General features: G+C 46.0%; 2 protein-coding genes across 2 annotated transcripts; both read right to left on the minus strand.

Moving 5' to 3' along the window:
• Nucleotides 1–589: 589 nt before the first annotated feature.
• Nucleotides 590–12,066, minus strand: dcaf15 (DDB1 and CUL4 associated factor 15). Its single transcript, XM_069720521.1, has 13 exons — nt 11,942–12,066; nt 7,697–7,794; nt 7,143–7,281; nt 6,953–7,059; nt 6,721–6,866; nt 5,533–5,694; nt 4,329–4,976; nt 4,146–4,237; nt 3,618–3,740; nt 3,073–3,155; nt 2,571–2,675; nt 2,360–2,475; nt 590–1,834 (listed from the first exon to the last, which is right to left on the minus strand). The coding sequence occupies exons 1-13, from the start codon at nt 12,035–12,037 to the stop codon at nt 1,779–1,781; spliced, it is 1,971 nt and encodes a 656-aa protein (XP_069576622.1). The 5' UTR covers nt 12,038–12,066; the 3' UTR covers nt 590–1,778.
• A 306-nt stretch (nt 12,067–12,372) lies between these two features.
• khsrp (KH-type splicing regulatory protein) lies at nt 12,373–20,291 on the minus strand. The gene is made up of 19 exons (XM_069720538.1): nt 20,165–20,291; nt 17,727–17,829; nt 17,592–17,645; nt 17,470–17,506; nt 17,306–17,364; nt 17,141–17,212; nt 16,997–17,054; nt 16,302–16,449; nt 16,111–16,209; nt 15,921–16,020; nt 15,823–15,860; nt 15,631–15,733; nt 15,212–15,336; nt 14,812–15,108; nt 14,594–14,703; nt 14,403–14,491; nt 14,098–14,307; nt 13,472–13,686; nt 12,373–13,252 (listed from the first exon to the last, which is right to left on the minus strand). Exons 1-19 carry the CDS (start codon nt 20,252–20,254, stop codon nt 13,241–13,243), a joined length of 2,019 nt encoding a protein of 672 aa, XP_069576639.1. The 5' UTR covers nt 20,255–20,291; the 3' UTR covers nt 12,373–13,240.
• Nucleotides 20,292–20,918: the final 627 nt, after the last annotated feature.

Raw genomic sequence — 20,918 nt, forward strand, 5'->3', positions numbered from 1 at the left:
TCAGGTTCACTACAACAGGTTCACTACGTCAGGTTCACTACAACAGGTTCACTACGTCAGGTTCACTACGTCAGGTTCACTACGTCAGGTTCACTACGTCAGGTTCACTACGTCAGGTCCACTACGTCAGGTTCACTACGTCAGGTTCACTACAACAGGTTAACTACTATAGGTAACTACAACAGGTTAAAACTACAACAGGTAACTACATCAGGTAACCAATCTTTTTTTTAAATAGTCTAGAAATCCTGTTGCATTAAGATTTGCACAGCCTCTGAAGGGTGGACCAATGGGCGTCCAGTGGGGGGTGGAGGGAGGGGCTCAGTGTGATGACAGTGAAGTCGAGCGTCTAAATGTAATGTTAGTGAATATTGAGGAATTTAAATGAATTTTCACCGACATATTTTACAACATTGATCTTATGGTGGTCAATGCTGATTGGTTGAAGGCTGCTGCAGTAGTTTCTAAACTAACCGAGGTCGAAGCAGTCGGGACGCAAAAACTGGAAACAATCCTCAAAGAAGCGCGACAGACTCGTATATTCATGCAGTGAATCTGTGGAAACAAGACGTGAACACAACACACTCAAAAGGCTTTGGAACATTTTATTTAACAAAGTCTTCTTACTCCAATACCAATAAACATACCAGCTGATTCCCACAATCCTCCACTTCCATGAAAGGTGTAAAAAAAGAAAAGCGAGGCAGCACTAAGTTTGTGTCGTCTCATGTAAATACTGCAGCCTCATGAATCCTCAGAACCGGACCGGACCGACCGAACCGGACCGGTTCATCCAGACGAGAAAACAACTGGTTCACAAGCAGCAGAATCTCTCAAATTGTACACACTCAGTAAACATGCACACAAGCACACACACTCACACTCACTCTCTCACACACACACACACACACACACACACACACACACACTCTCTCACACACACACACACACACACACACACACACACACACACACACACACACACGCACACACACACACACACTCACACTCACTCTCTCACACACACACACACACACACACACACACACACACACACACACACACACACACACACACACACACACACACACACACACACACACACACACACACACACACACACACACACACACACACACACACACACACACACACACACACACACACACACACACACAGCGGATGAAGTCACCCTATGAACAGATATTGCATCCGTTCAGTTAAAGACACACACACTACAATAAAAGTACGTCTTTATGTATAAAAACAAAAAGTAAAACCTAAATCTTGGTTCAGTCCAGCTCTTGGTTTTGGAGGTTGTAAAATTACAGTACAGTTACAAAAAAAACAAATGAAACTTCATCTTTACAGTTTTTAACTGGAGCATGTTACGACTTCGTGTTATCGAAACATCCTCTGAACGTGTGCAGTTTGCTCTGAGAAAGTCGAGCTCCATAGTGAAGATGAGGCCGTGTTGCTGTCTGTGTGTGTGTGTGTGTGTGTGTGTGTGTGTGTGTGTGTGTGTGTGTGTGTGTGTGTGTGTCTGTGTGTGTGTGTGTGTGTGTGTGTGTGTGTGTGTGTGTGTGTGTGTGTGTGTGTGTGTGTCTGTGTGTGTGTGTGTGTGTGTGTGTGTGTGTGTGTGTGTGTGTGTGTGTCTGTGTGTGTGTGTGTGTGTGTGTGTGTGTGTGTGTGTGTGTGTGTGTGTGTGTGTGTGTGTGTGTGTGTGTGTGTGTGTGTGTGTGTGTGTGTACTTTGACACTTGTGAACATCTTCTTTCTTCATAAAACGATCCAGGTGCATCGGTCACTGTCTGCCAGCACTTGCAGAGACGAGCCTTCAGGTGAGAGGACAACGAGCATTTCAGTTACACTTTGTAAACATCAGCACAAACACAGTTGTATACAAAATGATTTCTAATTGTTGTTCCAGATTTGGAAAGTTAAAGACTGTTTTGTGTGATTCTGTTGCCATGGATGCTACAGGATCTTCATTGATATGCTGTATAATATCTACAGAGCATTTAGTTTGCAGTAGATACGTTCCTCCACAGTGTGTGTGTGTGTGTCTGTGTGTGTGTGTGTGTGTGTGTGTGTGTGTGTGTGTGTGTGTGTGTGTGTGTGTGTGTGTCTGTGTGTGTGTGTGTGTGTGTGTGTGTGTGTGTGTGTGTGTGTGTGTGTGTGTGTGTGTGTGTGTGTGTGTGTGTGTGTGTGTGTGTGTGTGTGTGTGTGTGTGTGTGTGTGTGTGTGTGTGTGTGTGTGTGTGTGTGTGTGTGTGTGTGTGTGTGTGTGTGTGTGTGTGTGTGTGTGTGTGTGTGTGTGTGTGTGTGTGTGTGTGTGTGTGTGTGTGTCCTCCTGCTCACCTTTGTGCAGAGCTTCGTTGGTCATGCGGTTGATGTAGCGCGAGCTGCTCTCGGGAACGAGCCACTTCATCACCGTGTTCACGCAGGACTTCCTGTAAGAGCTCCACACGCTCCCGCTGACACAAACAACAAGTCCACACAACGCTTTAAACACAACGGAGCCGCTCAACAAGACCTGTGAAGGTGTTACAGGCTTACAGGAGCGGCTCACCTGGTCTGACCTTTGACCTCCGTTAGGTCGCCGACACCAACGGTGCAGCACACGCCGGTGTTCAGGTCCCAGCTGACCTGCAGGTTGGAATGGTACGTGTTCGGCCTGAAAACCAAGAGGACAGAAAGAGTGGATCTAAAACATGTGAGAGGAGGAGGGAGGAGGAGGAAGAGGGAGGGAGGATGGATGAGGGAGGAGGATGGAGGGAGGGAGGAGGAGGAAGAGGGAGGGAGGATGGATGAGGGAGGAGGATGGAGGGAGGGAGGAGGAGGGAGGAGGAGGAAGAGGGAGGGAGGATGGATGAGGGAGGAGGATGGAGGGGGGAGGAGGAAGAGGGAGGGAGGATGGATGAGGGAGGAGGAAGGAGGAAGGAGGATGAAGGAAAGATGGATGAGGAGGGAGGATGGAGGAGAAGGGAAGGAGGAGGAAAGAGGAGGAAGGGAGGAGGAGGGAGGATGATGGAGGGAGGTTTACAACAGGTGACAGCAGACAGAAGGAGTACCTGCAGTGCTCCTCATCTGAGCTGGAGAAGGCCAGTAGGAGCAGACCGATGTTGATCATCACAGTGTTGGTCTCTGGACACACCTGAAACACAACAAACACACAACATGCTCTTTCTTTCAGGGTTTCATATTGTGTCAGAAATACAACAAACTAAACGAGGACTGATGACAGTTCAAGTCAAAAACATAAAATCACATTCAGTAACTGAAAACTGGTTGATGATGAAGTTCATTCAAGCTGCAGTGAACTGGTGACTGTTGTTAAACCAGGAAGGAGACTGAAGGTCAGAAAGTGTTGAGTAGTGTGTGTGTGTGTGTGTGTGTGTGTGTGTGTGTGTGTGTGTGTGTGTGTGTGTGTGTGTGTGTGTGTGTGTGTGTGTGTGTGTGTGTGTGTGTGTGTGTGTGTGTGTGTGTGTGTGTGTGTGTGTGTGTGTGTGTGTGTGTGTGTGTGTGTGTGTGTGTGTGTGTGTGTGTGTGTGTGTGTGTGTGTGTGTGTGTGTGTGTGTGTGTGTGTGTGTGTGTGTGTGTGTGTGTGTGTACTGACCTCTAGGATCACGACATCATAGTCACTAAAGGAGCAGAACTGTGGAGACCAGGCAGCGTCGCTCCGGATCACCTCGTTGATAAGATACTCAAAGTCCAGAGTCAGCTGCTCGACACAGACGCTCTGTAGGAGGAAACCAGGAAGGTCAAAGTTCACCAGGATCACTGATGGTACCAAAATTAAATCCTCTTTATAGAGGACATAGTACGATGCAGCTGTTTTACAGTCGCACAACAACACAACACAGGCTGCAATCATGTCATCAGAACAGTTGTTTTTCTGTTGATCAGATAAATTAATACGTGAAATTCAATAAAGAGAAACTGAAAGCAGGTTTTCTGAAAGATTTGAAGACATTTTTCAGTCAACCAGAAAACCTGAGTTTTCTGAATGTAGAAGCACGTTCAAGCACCAGCTGAGTAAACTATCAGCTGTAAAAACTGACTGATTCACTGCTCTGATCTGAATATTGATTATCATTAGCTGTACTATATATTACAGGACAGCCAGGACAACTCAAACAGGTACCTGTCCATCATGCGGCACGGTGACCAGCTGCAGGTTGCGTCCTTTCAGGTCGGTGACTGTGAAAGGCAGCTGAACTTTATCATCTTCATAACCTGGAGAAGGAAACGAGGAGAAAAACCAGCCAGTCAGCAGATTCAGACCCGATAAAACCTTTATTCTCTAAATCTGTCTGTCGTCTCTCACCTCCGGCATCCTGCTCTGCTGCCCCCGGCTGTTGTAGGCGGTAGTGCAGGCATGAATAGTTGACATATCCAGGCTCGCTGGGGCTGACCTCCTGGCCCGAAGACGGGGTCGGAGTGGACGACGGTGATGAGGAGGAGGAGGCCGGTGACAGACTGCGGCTCCCACCGGATGTGGATGCTGGTTGTAAACTAGTCCGTCTCTCCTCTGCCCTCCAGTCTTTACAATCGTCCTCCTCTCTCGGAGTCTCTGCATTAATCCCTCGGCCTCCCGGTATTTGCGCTGCCCCTTTTTCACCACCATCAGCTGTTGTTTTCTCCCCCTGGACCTCCCCTTCCTTCCCTCCTCCAGCCCCCTGGGCCCGCCTGAAAAGGTCAGCAGCAAATTCCCGAGCTCGCATCGCAGCTTGTGAATGGCTCGGAGACGAGGGAACCGGAGCGGGCCGGCTCGGTGGGGGCCGATCATCGGGAGATCCCTGAGGTAGTGAGGACGAAGAGGCAGAGGAGGACAAAGAGGCAGAGGAGGACGAAGAGGCAGAGGAGGACGAAGAGGCAGAGGAGGCCAAGGAGGTGGGGGAAGGAGACGTGGAGGCTTGAGGTGACAGGGCTGCTCTCTTTGTGTAGAGGATCTGTGATGACTGACCCTGCTTACCTGCAGAAGACAGAAGAAGAGAACTGAAGAAGCCCCGACTGCCAGAATCAGGCGGCCAAACATCAGTCTGATATCAGATTAGATCAGAAATTTAGCGTGGAAGACAACATTTGGCATCTTGAACACATTCAAGTATTTTCCAGTCTTTGCATGTCGAGTATAACAGGGCTCCCTCCTCCTTCTACATGGAGACACATTTAATAGTGATTCACAGCTGTGGACGGTTGAGGTAGACCTTCACCAATCAGACGTATTTGCATGTAGACATGCTCAACATGTTAGAAAACCTGATTGCAGCCTCCTGACAGCAAAAATTGCTCCTTTGTATTATTTGACAGGAAAACATGAAAAAGTCAGAAAAGGGTGACAGCAAATAGAAGCAACGACCATAGATGCAGTTTTGTGATGCAGACGGTCTGGCTGCTCTGACAGGAACTGATTCTGTGTGTGTGTGTGTGTGTGTGTGTGTGTGTGTGTGTGTGTGTGTGTGTGTGTGTGTGTGTGTGTGTGTGTGTGTGTGTGTGTGTGTGTGTGTGTGTGTGTGTGTGTGTGTTACCTGGGCAGAGCGAGATGCCGCAGGCCACCAGAGAGTAGCTGGTGTTTAACAGGATGACCTGGTCCTTCTTCAGCTGGAAAGCTGGCTGAAAGGTGGGAAATGGATATACGACCTGGTACCTGCTGTTGAGCACGTATCCATGTTCAAGACACTCACCGCTGCCTGCAGAGACAAGGATGAAGCTGGATGAGACAGAAGCCGGAAGGTAGCGGATCCGTGTGTGTGTGTGTGTCTGTGTGTGTGTGTGTGTGTGTGGTGTGTGTGGTGTGTGAGTGAGTGTGTGGTGTGTGAGTGTGTGTGTGTGTGTGTGTGGTGTGTGAGTGTGTGTGTGAGTGTGTGTGTGTCTATGTGTGTGTGTGTGCGTGCGTGCGTGTGTGGTGTGTGGTGTGTGAGTGAGTGTGTGTGAGTGTGTGTGTGTGTGTGCGTGTGTGTGTGTGTGTGGTGTGTGAGTGTGTGTGTGTGTGTGTGCGTGTGTAGTGTGTGAGTGAGTGTGTGTGTGTGTGGTGTGTGTGTGTGTGTGTGTGTGTGTGTGTGTGTGTGTGTGTGTGTGGTGTGTGTGGTGTGTGAGTGTGTGTGTGTGTGTGTGTGTGCGTGTGTGGTGTGTGAGTGAGTGTGTGTGTGTGTGTGTGTGTGGTGTGTGTGTGTGTGTGTGTGTGTGTGTGTGTGTGTGTGTGTGTGTGTGTGTGTGTGTGTGTGTGTGTGTGTGTGTGTGTGTGTGTGTGTGTGTGTGTGTGTGTGTGTGTGTGTGTGTGTGTGTGTGTGTGTGAGTGAGTGTGTGTGGTGTGTGTGTGTGTGTGTGTGTGTGTGTGTGTGTGTGTGTGTGTGTGTGTGTGTGTGTGTGTGTGTGTGTGTGTGTGTGTGCGTGCGTGTGTGGTGTGTGAGTGTGTGTGTGTGTGTGGTGTGTGAGTGAGTGTGTGTGGTGTGTGTGGTGTGTGTGTGCGTGTGTGGTGTGTGTGTGTGTGTGTGTGTGTGTGGTGTGTGGTGTGTGAGTGTGTGAGTGTGTGTGGTGTGTGTGTGTGTGTGTGTGTGTGTGTGTGTGTGTGTGTGTGTGAGTGTGTGTGTGTGTGTGTGTGTGTGTGTGTGTGTGCGTGTGTGGTGTGTGTGTGTGTGTGTGGTGTGTGTGGTGTGTGTGTGCGTGTGTGGTGTGTGAGTGAGTGTGTGTGTGGTGTGTGTGTGTGGTGTGTGTACCTGTGCGTATGGTAGTAGCTGAGGGGACTGGACAGCAGTAGGAGCAGGGTTTAGGAGGAGGCATGGAGGCGATGGTGATGTAGATGTCTCTGTTGTTCTCGTCGCTCATCATTAGGTTCATGAGTACAGAGCTGGAGCTGCGTGTGCTAGACAGAAACACAATGACTCACATTATCCTGAACTGGAACATCTCCATCAGGCTGCTGATTATTGTGTTTAGGATTTTCCTTACTTGAAGCCGAAGATGACTATCTTGGAGTGGTCATTGGGCCACTCACACACAGTCAGGTAAAGGTCGCTGTAGATTTCTTCTCCTGCAAACAGTCGCACATGATGGACCTGAAGACGAGAAGTCCAAACAAGATAAATGACAACACATCTCTGAAAAAGTTCTCTGATTACTCTGATTGTGTTTGGTTTACCTGTTTGAGTCGACTGTGCAGGTTGAACTCCCACCAGTACAGGTGATAGGTGTAGAAGGAGAAGTCATCGTCTTCTCCACAGTCGCTGGTGTAAGACAGAACGTAGCGGCCGCATTTGGTGAAGCCGAGAAAGATGTGTCTGAAACCCAAAAGGTAAAGTCCCGCTGTAACACCTGCCCCAGGTGGACCAGCGCTGCACATGATAAACCACCTGTGAATGTAATGATGTCTAGCAGGTCAATCAACTGATGTGATTACTGACTTTACAAATGAGATTATTGGCTAGTCATCATAAAACTGGTGGGTTTCTACTATCTGTTGTGTTTACTATGTCAACGGGGGAAACTACAACTGGCATCACATACAAATGACCCAGATGAGCTCCACACAGCAAAGTGAGAAACCTGAGCATGGCCCCCGAGTGGAGGGACTCTGTGTTGGAGGACTCGCATATGGAGCTCATGCTTTAACAGGCAGCGCAATGCAATCAGTATGTTTGACATGATGTACTGCACTGCAGGTGCTGAGTCATATAAAGCCCTGTGAACACAGACCCTGCTCTCAGGAACTCCTCGCTGACGATGTTCTTCAGCGGGACACACACTCGAGGGGGCAGCTTCCTGAACAGGCGCTGAGAAAACTGTCCTGACAGCTGCAGGACGGACAAGAGAGGAGACAGTTTAGTAACACAACACACACCGTACACACTGTAACATGGAGACAGGTGTAGTTTAGTAACACACCGTGTAACATGGAGACAGGTGTAGTTTAGTAACACACCGTACACAGTGTAACATGAAGACAGGTGTAGTTTAGTAACACACCGTGTACAGTGTAACATGGAGACAGGTGTAGTTTAGTAACACACCGTACACAGTGCAACATGGAGACAGGTGTAGTTTAGTAACACACCGTGTACAGTGTAACATGGAGACAGGTGTAGTTTAGTAACACACCGTGTAACATGGAGACAGGTGTAGTTTAGTAACACACCGTGTACAGTGCAACATGGAGACAGGTGTAGTTTAGTAACACACCGTACAGTGCAACATGGAGACAGGTGTAGTTTAGTAACACACCGTACAGTGTAACATGGAGACAGGTGTAGTTTAGTAACACACCGTGTACAGTGTAACATGGAGACAGGTGTAGTTTAGTAACACACCGTGTACAGTGTAACATGGAGACAGGTGTAGTTTAGTAACACACCGTGTACAGTGTAACATGGAGACAGGTGTAGTTTAGTAACACACTGTACAGTGTAGCATGGAGACAGGTGTAGTTTAGTAACACACCGTACAGTGTAACATGGAGACAGGTGTAGTTTAGTAACACACCGTACAGTGTAACATGGAGACAGGTGTAGTTTAGTAACACACCGTACAGTGTAACATGGAGACAGGTGTAGTTTAGTAACACACTGTACAGTGTAACATGGAGACAGGTGTAGTTTAGTAACACACCGTACAGTGCAACATGGAGACAGGTGTAGTTTAGTAACACACCGTACAGTGTAACATGGAGACAGGTGTAGTTTAGTAACACACCGTACAGTGTAACATGGAGACAGGTGTAGTTTAGTAACACACTGTACAGTGTAACATGGAGACAGGTGTAGTTTAGTAACACACCGTGTACAGTGTAACATGGAGACAGGTGTAGTTTAGTAACACACCGTGTACAGTGTAACATGGAGACAGGTGTAGTTTAGTAACACACTGTACAGTGTAACATGGAGACAGGTGTAGTTTAGTAACACACTGTACAGTGCAACATGGAGACAGGTGTAGTTTAGTAACACACTGTACAGTGTAACATGGAGACAGGTGTAGTTTAGTAACACACTGTACAGTGTAACATGGAGACAGGTGTAGTTTAGTAACACACTGTACAGTGTAACATGGAGACAGGTGTAGTTTAGTAACACACTGTACAGTGCAACATGGAGACAGGTGTAGTTTAGTAACACACCGTACAGTGTAACATGGAGACAGGTGTAGTTTAGTAACACACCGTACAGTGTAACATGGAGACAGGTGTAGTTTAGTAACACTGTACAGTGTAACATGGAGACAGTACAGTGTAACATGGAGACAGGTGTAGTTTAGTAACACACCGTGTACAGTGTAACATGGAGACAGGTGTAGTTTAGTAACACACCGTGTACAGTGTAACATGGAGACAGGTGTAGTTTAGTAACACACTGTACAGTGTAACATGGAGACAGGTGTAGTTTAGTAACACACTGTACAGTGCAACATGGAGACAGGTGTAGTTTAGTAACACACTGTACAGTGCAACATGGAGACAGGTGTAGTTTAGTAACACACTGTACAGTGCAACATGGAGACAGGTGTAGTTTAGTAACACACTGTACAGTGTAACATGGAGACAGGTGTAGTTTAGTAACACACTGTACAGTGCAACATGGAGACAGGTGTAGTTTAGTAACACACTGTACAGTGTAACATGGAGACAGGTGTAGTTTAGTAACACACCGTACAGTGTAACATGGAGACAGGTGTAGTTTAGTAACACACCGTACAGTGTAACACAGTGTAACATGGAGACAGGTGTAGTTTAGTAACACACCGTACAGTGCAACATGGAGACAGGTGTAGTTTAGTAACACACTGTACAGTGCAACATGGAGACAGGTGTAGTTTAGTAACACACCGTACAGTGTAACATGGAGACAGGTGTAGTTTAGTAACACACCGTACAGTGTAACATGGAGACAGGTGTAGTTTAGTAACACACCGTACAGTGTAACATGGAGACAGGTGTAGTTTAGTAACACACCGTACAGTGTAACATGGAGACAGGTGTAGTTTAGTAACACACCGTGTACAGTGTAACATGGAGACAGGTGTAGTTTAGTAACACACCGTGTACAGTGTAACATGGAGACAGGTGTAGTTTAGTAACACACTGTACAGTGCAACATGGAGACAGGTGTAGTTTAGTAACACACTGTACAGTGCAACATGGAGACAGGTGTAGTTTAGTAACACACTGTACAGTGTAACATGGAGACAGGTGTAGTTTAGTAACACACTGTACAGTGTAACATGGAGACAGGTGTAGTTTAGTAACACACTGTACAGTGCAACATGGAGACAGGTGTAGTTTAGTAACACACAGTGTACAGTACATGGAGACAGGTGTAGTTTAGTAACACACCGTACAGTGTAACATGGAGACAGGTGTAGTTTAGTAACACACTGTACAGTGCAACATGGAGACAGGTGTAGTTTAGTAACACACTGTACAGTGTAACATGGAGACAGGTGTAGTTTAGTAACACACTGTACAGTGTAACATGGAGACAGGTGTAGTTTAGTAACACACTGTACAGTGCAACATGGAGACAGGTGTAGTTTAGTAACACACTGTACAGTGTAACATGGAGACAGGTGTAGTTTAGTAACACACTGTACAGTGCAACATGGAGACAGGTGTAGTTTAGTAACACACTGTACAGTGCAACATGGAGACAGGTGTAGTTTAGTAACACACCGTACAGTGTAACATGGAGACAGGTGTAGTTTAGTAACACACTGTACAGTGCAACATGGAGACAGGTGTAGTTTAGTAACACACTGTACAGTGTAACATGGAGACAGGTGTAGTTTAGTAACACACTGTACAGTGTAACATGGAGACAGGTGTAGTTTAGTAACACACCGTACAGTGTAACATGGAGACAGGTGTAGTTTAGTAACACACTGTACAGTGCAACATGGAGACAGGTGTAGTTTAGTAACACACTGTACAGTGTAACATGGAGACAGGTGTAGTTTAGTAACACACTGTACAGTGCAACATGGAGACAGGTGTAGTTTAGTAACACACTGTACAGTGCAACATGGAGACAGGTGTAGTTTAGTAACACACCGTACAGTGTAACATGGAGACAGGTGTAGTTTAGTAACACACTGTACAGTGCAACATGGAGACAGGTGTAGTTTAGTAACACACTGTACAGTGCAACATGGAGACAGGTGTAGTTTAGTAACACACTGTACAGTGTAACATGGAGACAGGTGTAGTTTAGTAACACACTGTACAGTGTAACATGGAGACAGGTGTAGTTTAGTAACACACCGTACAGTGTAACATGGAGACAGGTGTAGTTTAGTAACACACTGTACAGTGTAACATGGAGACAGGTGTAGTTTAGTAACACACTGTACAGTGTAACATGGAGACAGGTGTAGTTTAGTAACACACTGTACAGTGTAACATGGAGACAGGTGTAGTTTAGTAACACACTGTACAGTGTAACATGGAGACAGAAATGTGTAAAAAAATAAAGAAAACCATCAGTATTGTGTTTCCAGCGGTGATCCGTCACGTGTTCATCACAGTAATGTGGAGCACGTGACGGATTTAAACATTAAATTTGTCCATCAGAAGTTTCCGACCTGTGAACTGAGTCTTGCTAATAGCAAAAGCTAACAAGTACCAAACATGGTACCGTTAAAGCTCAGCTGTGTATTTAACGTTCATCTCGGTGGCCAGCTGACACCGGGCAGCTAGAAGAGGTGTACGGGCCTATAAGGAACACGAACTGGGACACAAACACCGAGAAATACGGCCACAAAAACAAGGCAATCGTAACATAGTTTGTAGCATTAGCTTATTAGCCATCTGCCAGCCATCAGCTGTTATTTAGTTAGCTGCCGAGCTAGTTAGCAGCTAACAACTAGCTCGCTGCAGGCCTCCTTTCAACCCGCTCGTTTTATCGGAACCACGTCTCGTGCTTCATGTCACGCGTTGTGGAGGTGCGTGCCTACCTTCCCACGCATGAGAAGCTTCACGACATGGTCCTTGTGTTTCCTGTGGGCTTTTTGTTTGCTGTCGTCCTTCCCAGATTTCGAGCTGGGCGCCATCTCCCTTCGCCTGTTGTCCCCCGCTGCAGTCGGGCCCGTCCCGATTGGCTGGGAGAAGATTGGATCTGCGGGACGGACGCTCAGCCTGTGATTGGCTGTTACGTTGTGGGCGGGTTTACTTTACAGTTAGGGGACGAGTTGATTGAGAAGTGAGACAACCAACCGCAGACCCGTACACGGTACAACCAATCACTGCAACGGAGAGTTTCGAGCGTGCGTCCCTCCGGCTGATCCAATCTAGTACCAACCAACTATAACGTGAAAACCTTTAAATAAGGCGTTTTATCAGCACAGCAAGCTCTCAAACACAAAGATAGTGATGCCCAGACAAAAACTGGTAATCTGAATGTTTTTATTTAGGTATTTAAAACCAAGCTGTAAAAAAATAACATTAAAAAAAATCATCATACAATAACAGAACCTAATTCAGACAGAAAAATCTTCTAACATTAAAGATGTAGAAATGAAAGTGGGGCCAGTCAAGCACACAAACACATACATGCATACACAACTAACCTACATACTGTAGGACAGTTAGTGCCTTGTTACAGCCAACTTGCACACATTTTTCTGTCCAGTAGCATACACACAAGACCCCTGAAGGAAAATAATTACAAAGATTAAAATTAAAAATAAGAAAGGATGACGGCAGGCAGAACGACTCCTGCAACTTAATCACTGGGACTGTTTTTAAAAATGAAGTTAAAAAAGTACAGAGAACAAGAACAAAAAGACCAAATACTTTGCCATTTTCTTTCATATAAACATAATTTTTGAATATATTCAAAATACTGCTAGACGGTTTTTACCCTCAGGAAACTGAAGGGGAAAACTACTTAAATGTGAGTCAGTGAGATGGTGTTGTGCGAGCTTGCAAGCAAAGATGCTTATAATGTCACATAAAAAAAACTCAAAACTCAAAACAATCAGATGTATTACAAAGTGAGGGGGGGGGGGGGGGCAAACGGAAGAGTAACCGGGTTAATTATCTAGTGCTTTGTTCAATGCATGGGCAAAATGTGTTCCCTTTTCTTCGATTTTGAGTTTAGAAAAAAAAAAAAAGAATAGAAAATGTCTGGGTGGATGAGTAAACCGTGGTCTCGTCTTATTAAAGCCGAAAAACGAAAAATCAAACAAGTCCAGAGATCTCTTCCATCCGTCCAACAGACCGAGCCACTCATCTACTGCGCCTGAAGAGAGACATCACAGATCTGTCTTTGTTTTGGAAACAAATGGGAAAATTCTGTCACTTTGGTGCATGTCAAATATATTAATAAACATTAATAATAATAAATATTAATACATGCCTAATTTTATGCAGCATGAACACTTGTTTTTAATCGCTTTGATTGAACATATTTATACAAATGTGTATTCAATATTTTGGGAGGTAAACACATGTAAAGTGAGACAGGTTGTGTATGTAGGAGGTACCTGCTGTCCCTGCTGTGGAGCTCCTCCCTGTCCAGGAGCCTGGCCTGCCTGGCCGTAGTAGGCTGCCTGCTGTCTGTAGTACTCAGCCCAGGCTGCGCTGTAGTCCTGCTGGCCACCGGCTGCAGCGCCCCCTGCTGCTGCTGCTGCTGCGGCTGCGGCTGCTGGGCCGGCTGCTGCTGCGCCCGGAGCAGCTGCAGCGCCTCCAGCTGGCTGGGCTGGAAAAAACACAAACATACAGTTTGTTTTACTTGTAGTCAGTAATACTGCTGTCATCTGGATGAATGGTTCATTCAATAGGAAAAAACGAGTACAAATAATTCTCATAATTGCCTGTATCTGTCCGTGTATCTCCAAATGTCTTTTAAGTTACATGTTGAGTTTTACAGTCTCTTCAGTCTATTCTTGGTTTTGAACATCTCTGATGTTTATAAATTCTTCATTGTTATATCATTTAGGTTTAAAAATGGTTGAGACTTTTAGCAAGGACAATTAAATATCTTGTTTTGAAGCCTAATCATACACGTCATGGCTTCACACCTACAAGTTGTAATGTCAAAATATTAACATGAAAAACCTTGTAATTCTAAGCTTGAAGTCAAATGTGCGCGTCAGTAGATCCAACTCACTCATGCCCATCTTCTTATAGTACTCCTCCCAAGCCTTAGTGTAGTCTGGCTGACCACCAGAGGTCTGTGCTGCATGGCCCTGGTCCCCTGGTGCTGCTGCTGCAGGGGCTCCTGGAGACTGGGCTGCCATGGCGCCACCTGGCTGCTGACCATAGTATTGTGCATAGTAGGCAGCCCATGCTGCGTTGGGGTCTGCTGCTGCCTTATCTACTGTGATGGCAAGGAAACGGGAATACAAATTAATTCCTGAAACCAACGCAGAAAGAGGAACGGAGAGAATGGAAGTAAGACTATAAGGGACTCACTGGGGTCATGTGGACTTGGGGCTTGCCACTGTTGGTAGGTATTTCCCCAACCCTGAGGACAGTACTGTGGACCACCAGGTGCAGCTCCACTGCAGACAGAGACAAGACAGTTTAAATGCAAATGTTTCGTATTTCTATCAGTTTCTCGTGGAGGAAGATTTACCATTGCTGCATTTAAGTGTTATACTTACTGGGGAGCACCACCAGGAGGCCCAGGATTATAAGGGTTAGGATTAAAGGGACCCATTGGGCCACCTGGGCCTCCCGGACCAGGACCACCTCCCACTGGACACAAAGGAGCCTGGGAAAGAGGAAAAAACTATTCACAATAGGAATCAATTGAGAACTGTGTGCCATCCTCAGACAGCTGTCTGAAGTGTGATTTCCTTCTTGAGTCATTTCAACGCACCTCAATCTTCTCTTCTATAAGCTGCTTTGCGTGGTCGATCTGTTGCGGGGACCCTCGGATGATGAACAGTTTGAAGTTCGGGTCACCGTTCGGCGGCGGCTGACGAGAGATCTCCACGAAAGCACCGGTTTGTTGGTTGATGGACTTGACGTTCTCTCCTCCTCTGCCAATCACAAGCCCACATTTGTGAGCAGGAATGGAGAAGGTCATTTCTCCTCCCGGAGGACCCCAGCTGCCCTGACCTCTGCCACGGCCTCGGCCACCGGGCGGCATCCCTGCACCAGGACCTGGAGGGCCCTGTGGAGGAAACCAGGTGGTTTAACAGGTTTCTCTCTCAAACATATAAACTCAATATGATCACTTCAAACATTAACTTCCTGCCTGCGTGATCTCGACTTACCCCTTGTCCACCTTCCTCTCGGGCGCGGATGCTCTGTAGCAGGTCAGTGATGATGGAGGCAGCATGCTGACACTGGTCTGGTGGGCCCATAATATGGGCAATCTTCTCAGGACCCGTACCATCATCTGTAAAGCGGGACAAAAGATCAGTTGGGTTTATGGATGAGGGTTTATGCTGAAAACAAGAACCAAAAGGAGAAACTAGGAGAATTATTTCCATCAATCAGACAACGTAACCTTTCCCTGACATTGTAACAGGAAAAACTGCTATATTTTGGATATTTTTTTTAAGTTTGAGTCTCTTTCTCCGAAGCCTTAAAACAGAGATGGTTATTTCCAATAAAACCAAGCCAGTGTATATGGGCATTTAAAATGTGTTATGGTATTTTATTATGTTTATGACATGACATGAAAGTTCACCTGGTTTAAACTGGATCTTCACTCCAGCGTCGCTCTGGATCTTCTTGATCATCTCCCCACTGCGACCAATCACAACTCCCACAGAGTGTCGGGGAACAGCAATCTGCAGAACCACAACAAAAAAAGTCTCAGCCAACTTAACTTGTGAAAAACATTCTACTGTATATTCATCTGTAACTGTTCTGTGCTTACGTCAATGCCGCCGCCACCACCCCCCCCGCCGCCACCTCCTCCTCCTCCTCCTCCTCCTCCTCCTCCTCCACCACCGCCGCCGCCGCCGCCACCGCCACCGCCTCCTCCTCCCCCCATCCTTGATCCATATTCGTTGCGGTCTCCGAAACCAGCGTGATCCCTCTCTCGTAGAATCTCGTTAACCATCTCCTTCGCTTGCTGCAGAAGCAACACAAAGAAAGATGTGAGCGGGAGGATGAGACCGTATAAACAGGCGAGCAGCATCATCTCCACGGAGCCAAAGAGTACCTGAACTTTGTAGGGGTCTCCGATGATGCGGAGGGGTTTATCAATGTTGGGTGGCTGAGATCCATCTTGAATAAGAATCATTTTAACTCCAGCTCGCTCCTAGAAATTTGCAGGAGAAACATGTTACAGACACATGGTGGGTTAAGCTAATGTCAGCATGCTCATTAGAGCTACATCCAGCTACGGTTTACCTGGAGCTGTTTGATGGTCTCTCCTCCTTTACCGATAATAAGGCCAGCCTTGCCTGCAGGGATGATCATCTCTTGCATGGAACCTGACTGCCCATTGGTTGACTCATGACCCCTGGACACGATGTCATCGATGAGTGCCCTGGCTCTCCTGGAGGCAAAAACACACAAAGTTAATACAAAGAAAGTAGTCAGTTTTGCACACACATCTGACTTACTACAGCAGTTCATTGAACTTTAGAAGGCCGATTCATGCTTTACATGTCTGCTGACGTAAAGGTTTTCCTTTCATAGTCCAGTTTTAGGGACGGTGGTGTCGGTCTGAGTTTGGAACTTGTGTTTTGGGCACCATCACTGGGAATAATGTACAAATCAAAGCTTCTCCAGCAACCACTTCAATTACAAACTGACGTCCTCCAGAGTTCTTATGGCTGCATGTGATGCATATTACTGCTCCACACAAGGTGGCTGTGGGGGCATATTCAGGAGTTTAACCCAACCTTGTACTCTTACTGATAAACTATAAAGCAGTGGAGCTATATAAATATATGTAAATATAAATAAACATCCTCTCCCAGAGAGGTTCGAGGACTTGGGCGGTTGAGAAAATGCACAGAATGCATAACTATACGCACATTGACAGAAACCAAACAGCTAAAAATCCATTATTTCAAACATGAATGTAAAGACCAACTTACTGTATGGCATCTGGTGACCCCGTCAGAGAAACGCTTCTATCTGGAAGACCGGCACTGTCTGTGAATCATTGAGAGGATATCTATCAGTCCAAAATCCAGCATACTCATAATATTCTAAATATCTGGCGTTAACGCTGAGCTCACCGTGCGCTATTTGGACCTTGCAGCCAGAATCCTGCTGTATTTTGTTAATCTGTTCACCTCCTCGGCCGATGACTGGAGGGACAACAGCAAAGATATTACGAGTTTGAACATGTGCAACACAGTGACGGGTATCAGCTAGATAATTTAGGATGTGCGTGTACTCACTGAGACCGACCATGCCGTCAGGCACCTGGAACTCCTCCGTCATCGTGGAGGGTCTGGCGCTGCACACACATGCACAGTAGTCAAAATAATGACATACAGGACAAACAGGACCTCTTTCAGAACAACAAGCACCAGAAGTGTTTGTGTAAAATACTCCAACATACCTCTGTTGGGACAGAGCAGCTAACTGAGCTCCAATTGCTGTAAGAAATGAAAAACTGGTGAGCGGTTGGAAACAGATCAGAACCCGTGCTTGTAATGTGCTGATGGTAGAATTTAAACATACACATAGCTGAATCTCTTTCACCCTGTGATGCTATCTTCTTGGCATCGGGTTCATCTGGAAACAAAAGACAGAGTCACGACAAAAACAAAAGTGGTCAAAACAAATGCAGGCAAAGTTTGCGGACTGATTTTCCACCTGCTTCTTCCAGGGATCGTTTCTGCGCTGGGAACGGGTAACTCTCCGCTGCTCCGTTGTTGGTCACTGGAGGAACACCGTCGCCACCGATTTTAGCTGCAATCTAGAAGGAGGTGATCACTGGATTAAACCAGACATGTAGGCAAAGTAGTGAAGAAGAACTTTCAGGTAAGTTGGTCAGAATAATAAAACATTACTTTGAGCAACAAGTGAACTTATAACCATGTTCAGTTGTAAAATCATGACTTCATCTGAATAGAGGATTATAAAAGTGTAACTGGTGAAGTCCAGATCTAACCGGTGAGGTCCAGATCTAACGGGTGAGGTCCAGATCTAACGGGTGAGGTCCAGATCTAACCGGTAAAGTCCAGATCTAACCGGTGAGGTCCAGATCTAACCGGTGAGGTCCAGATCTAACCGGTGAAGTCCAGATCTAACCGGTAAAGTCCAGATCTAACCAGTAATGTCCAGATCTAACCAGTGAGGTCCAGATCTAACCAGTAAAGTCCAGATCTAACCGGTGAGGTCCAGATCTAACCGGTGAAGTCCAGATCTAACCGGTAAAGTCCAGATCTAACCGGTAAAGTCCAGATCTAACCAGTGAGGTCCAGATCTAACCAGTAAAGTCCAGATCTAACCGGTAAAGTCCAGATCTAACCGGTAAAGTCCAGATCTAACCGGTGAGGTCCAAATCTAACCAGTGAACGATGAAGTCGTGTCTGAGAGAAACGGGGTTTCATTACGCTGGGAGGAGTTCACCGAACATGGTTTTACTAATCGAGTACTTTAGGACTTGAACCCATCGTGTGTCTTGATATAAGTTCAGACTTTTAATCCGGTTCACCCATATAAGGCTGAGGTCACATCATGTTGTGATACGAGTCTACGTATCATTTTATATTTTGGATATTGTAATATCCTCATATGGCACAAATTAAATGTTTTCCTAGTTTGAAGAGAAGTTGTTTCTAACAGTTCTACAAGTGATTACATCCACATTACTGATGATTATTGATCAATAATCTGTGTACATGTTTCATCATATAAATAAGAGATTAAGAATATAGTGATTTCTGATTTTACGTATATTTCCAAGACCAACAACTACAATTCAAGCAGCGTCTTCAATCAACAAATGTATTTCCAGCCAAGATAATCGATATCTTTGATGTGATCTGGTTCATCATCTTTGATGTGATCTGGTTCACCATCTTTGATGTGATCTGGTTCATCATCTTTGATGTGATCTGGTTCATCATCTTTGATGTGATCTGGTTCATCATCTTTGATGTGATCTGGTTCATCATCTTTGATGTGATCTGGTTCATCATCTTTGATGTGATCTGGTTCATCATCTTTGATGTGATCTGGTTCACCATCTTTGATGTGATCTGGTTCACCATCTTTGATGTGATCTGGTTCACCATCTTTGATGTGATCTGGTTCATCATCTTTGATGTGATCTGGTTCATCATCTTTGATGTGATCTGGTTCACCATCTTTGATGTGATCTGGTTCACCATCTTTGATGTGATCTGGTTCATCATCTTTGATGTGATCTGGTTCACCATCTTTGATGTGATCTGGTTCATCATCTTTGATGTGATCTGGTTCATCATCTTTGATGTGATCTGGTTCACCATCTTTGATGTGATCTGGTTCACCATCTTTGATGTGATCTGGTTCATCATCTTTGATGTGATCTGGTTCACCATCTTTGATGTGATCTGGTTCACCATCTTTGATGTGATCTGGTTCATCATCTTTGATGTGATCTGGTTCATCATCTTTGATGTGATCTGGTTCATCATCTTTGATGTGATCTGGTTCACCATCTTTGATGTGATCTGGTTCACCATCTTTGATGTGATCTGGTTCACCTGCTGGATCTCCAGAAACGAGCTCTTTGTGTTCCTCAAACTAAAACCGACCATCTGAGAGTTTCTACAAGAAAACCTGACAAAGTAAATCAAGAGATGCACGTGTTCATATCGAAAGAGGAGAAACGTTTCCAGTCGGTAAACCGATAATAACAGATAATAATCCTCCACGTGACCGTTTACAGAAAGAAACAGCTGGTTCGACTTCCGGACGGAAAAACGATGCTAAAGGAACAACTAGCCACCGAGCTAGCTTAGCTTCAGTCCGTTTAACGGAGCTCGAGGATCCCGGCGGACAGATCGTCTTCAAAGTGAAAGAGAACCGAACATTAACGTCGCCGTTCCCGGTGCTCCCGGTGCTCCCGGTGCTCCCGTTAATCCTTCCGGCCGAGCAGCGTGAGACAAATGAATGGCGGCGCTTTCAGCTAGCTCGTTAGCTCGTTAACTACCGCTAGCGTCGCGGGTAATGAAGCTAGCTGTCTCCCGGAGCCTCGCGCTCCCTGCCGGCTCTACCTGCCGGCTCTACCTGCCGGCTCTACCTGTCCGGCTCCGCCTCACCTGTCGGGCTCGTTGTACCGCATCTGCAAACGCGTCTGTTTTCATCCCCGCGCCGACTCCGTTAGCTGGCAGAGAGCCGTAGTCGGACATGCTGCTCTCGAGGGGCGAAGACTCTCAGCTGGAGGCTCCGGAGGGTCGAACTGCGCAGAAGCGGGAAAGTTAAGAGGAGCGGGGGGGGCGGGGGGGAGGGGGAGGGGGCACCAATGTGAGAGAGCTCCGCCCACCACGCCGGCAAACTCCGCTGCTTGAAACCAACCAATCAACGGGTTTCCTTCTTCTTCTCCTTCCTTATTCCTTTGAGTGTTACGGTCCAAACCTAAAGCACACAAACATGTCGCCACCTGCCGGCTGGAGGGTAAATCACGCATCCCGGAGGACAGGCCCGCAGTTATCACACATCAACGGATTAAAAGACAGTCAAGGGTTTCATGCACGATTTGAATCCCTGAATTTTTTTTTTGTGCTGATAATACAATATATTCATTCATTGAAAGCAATAAGTAGGAAGGTTAACGTGACTTACTAATGAAAAAGTAACGTGTCAATTTTTATCACTTGACACTGTTGGTAAGTCGTAAATACTGCATCAGTGAATAATTGTTACATAAAACAGACATATTTTCACACAAAGATCACTTACACAGTCAAGAATAATGTCTGTTGAGTGATTTTAGTTACCGTATCAAAGGAACAGCGTTCCTCTTGTATTCACTCAGTTTAGTTTGCTGCTATTTAGTGTTTGGTTCAGTTTGTA

Source organism: Brachyistius frenatus, unplaced genomic scaffold, assembly GCF_029030835.1.
Source record: "Brachyistius frenatus isolate BFR_SWC_R1_liver_20210118 unplaced genomic scaffold, ASM2903083v1 Contig_243, whole genome shotgun sequence".
In the NCBI taxonomy this organism is placed as follows: Eukaryota; Metazoa; Chordata; class Actinopteri; family Embiotocidae; genus Brachyistius; species Brachyistius frenatus.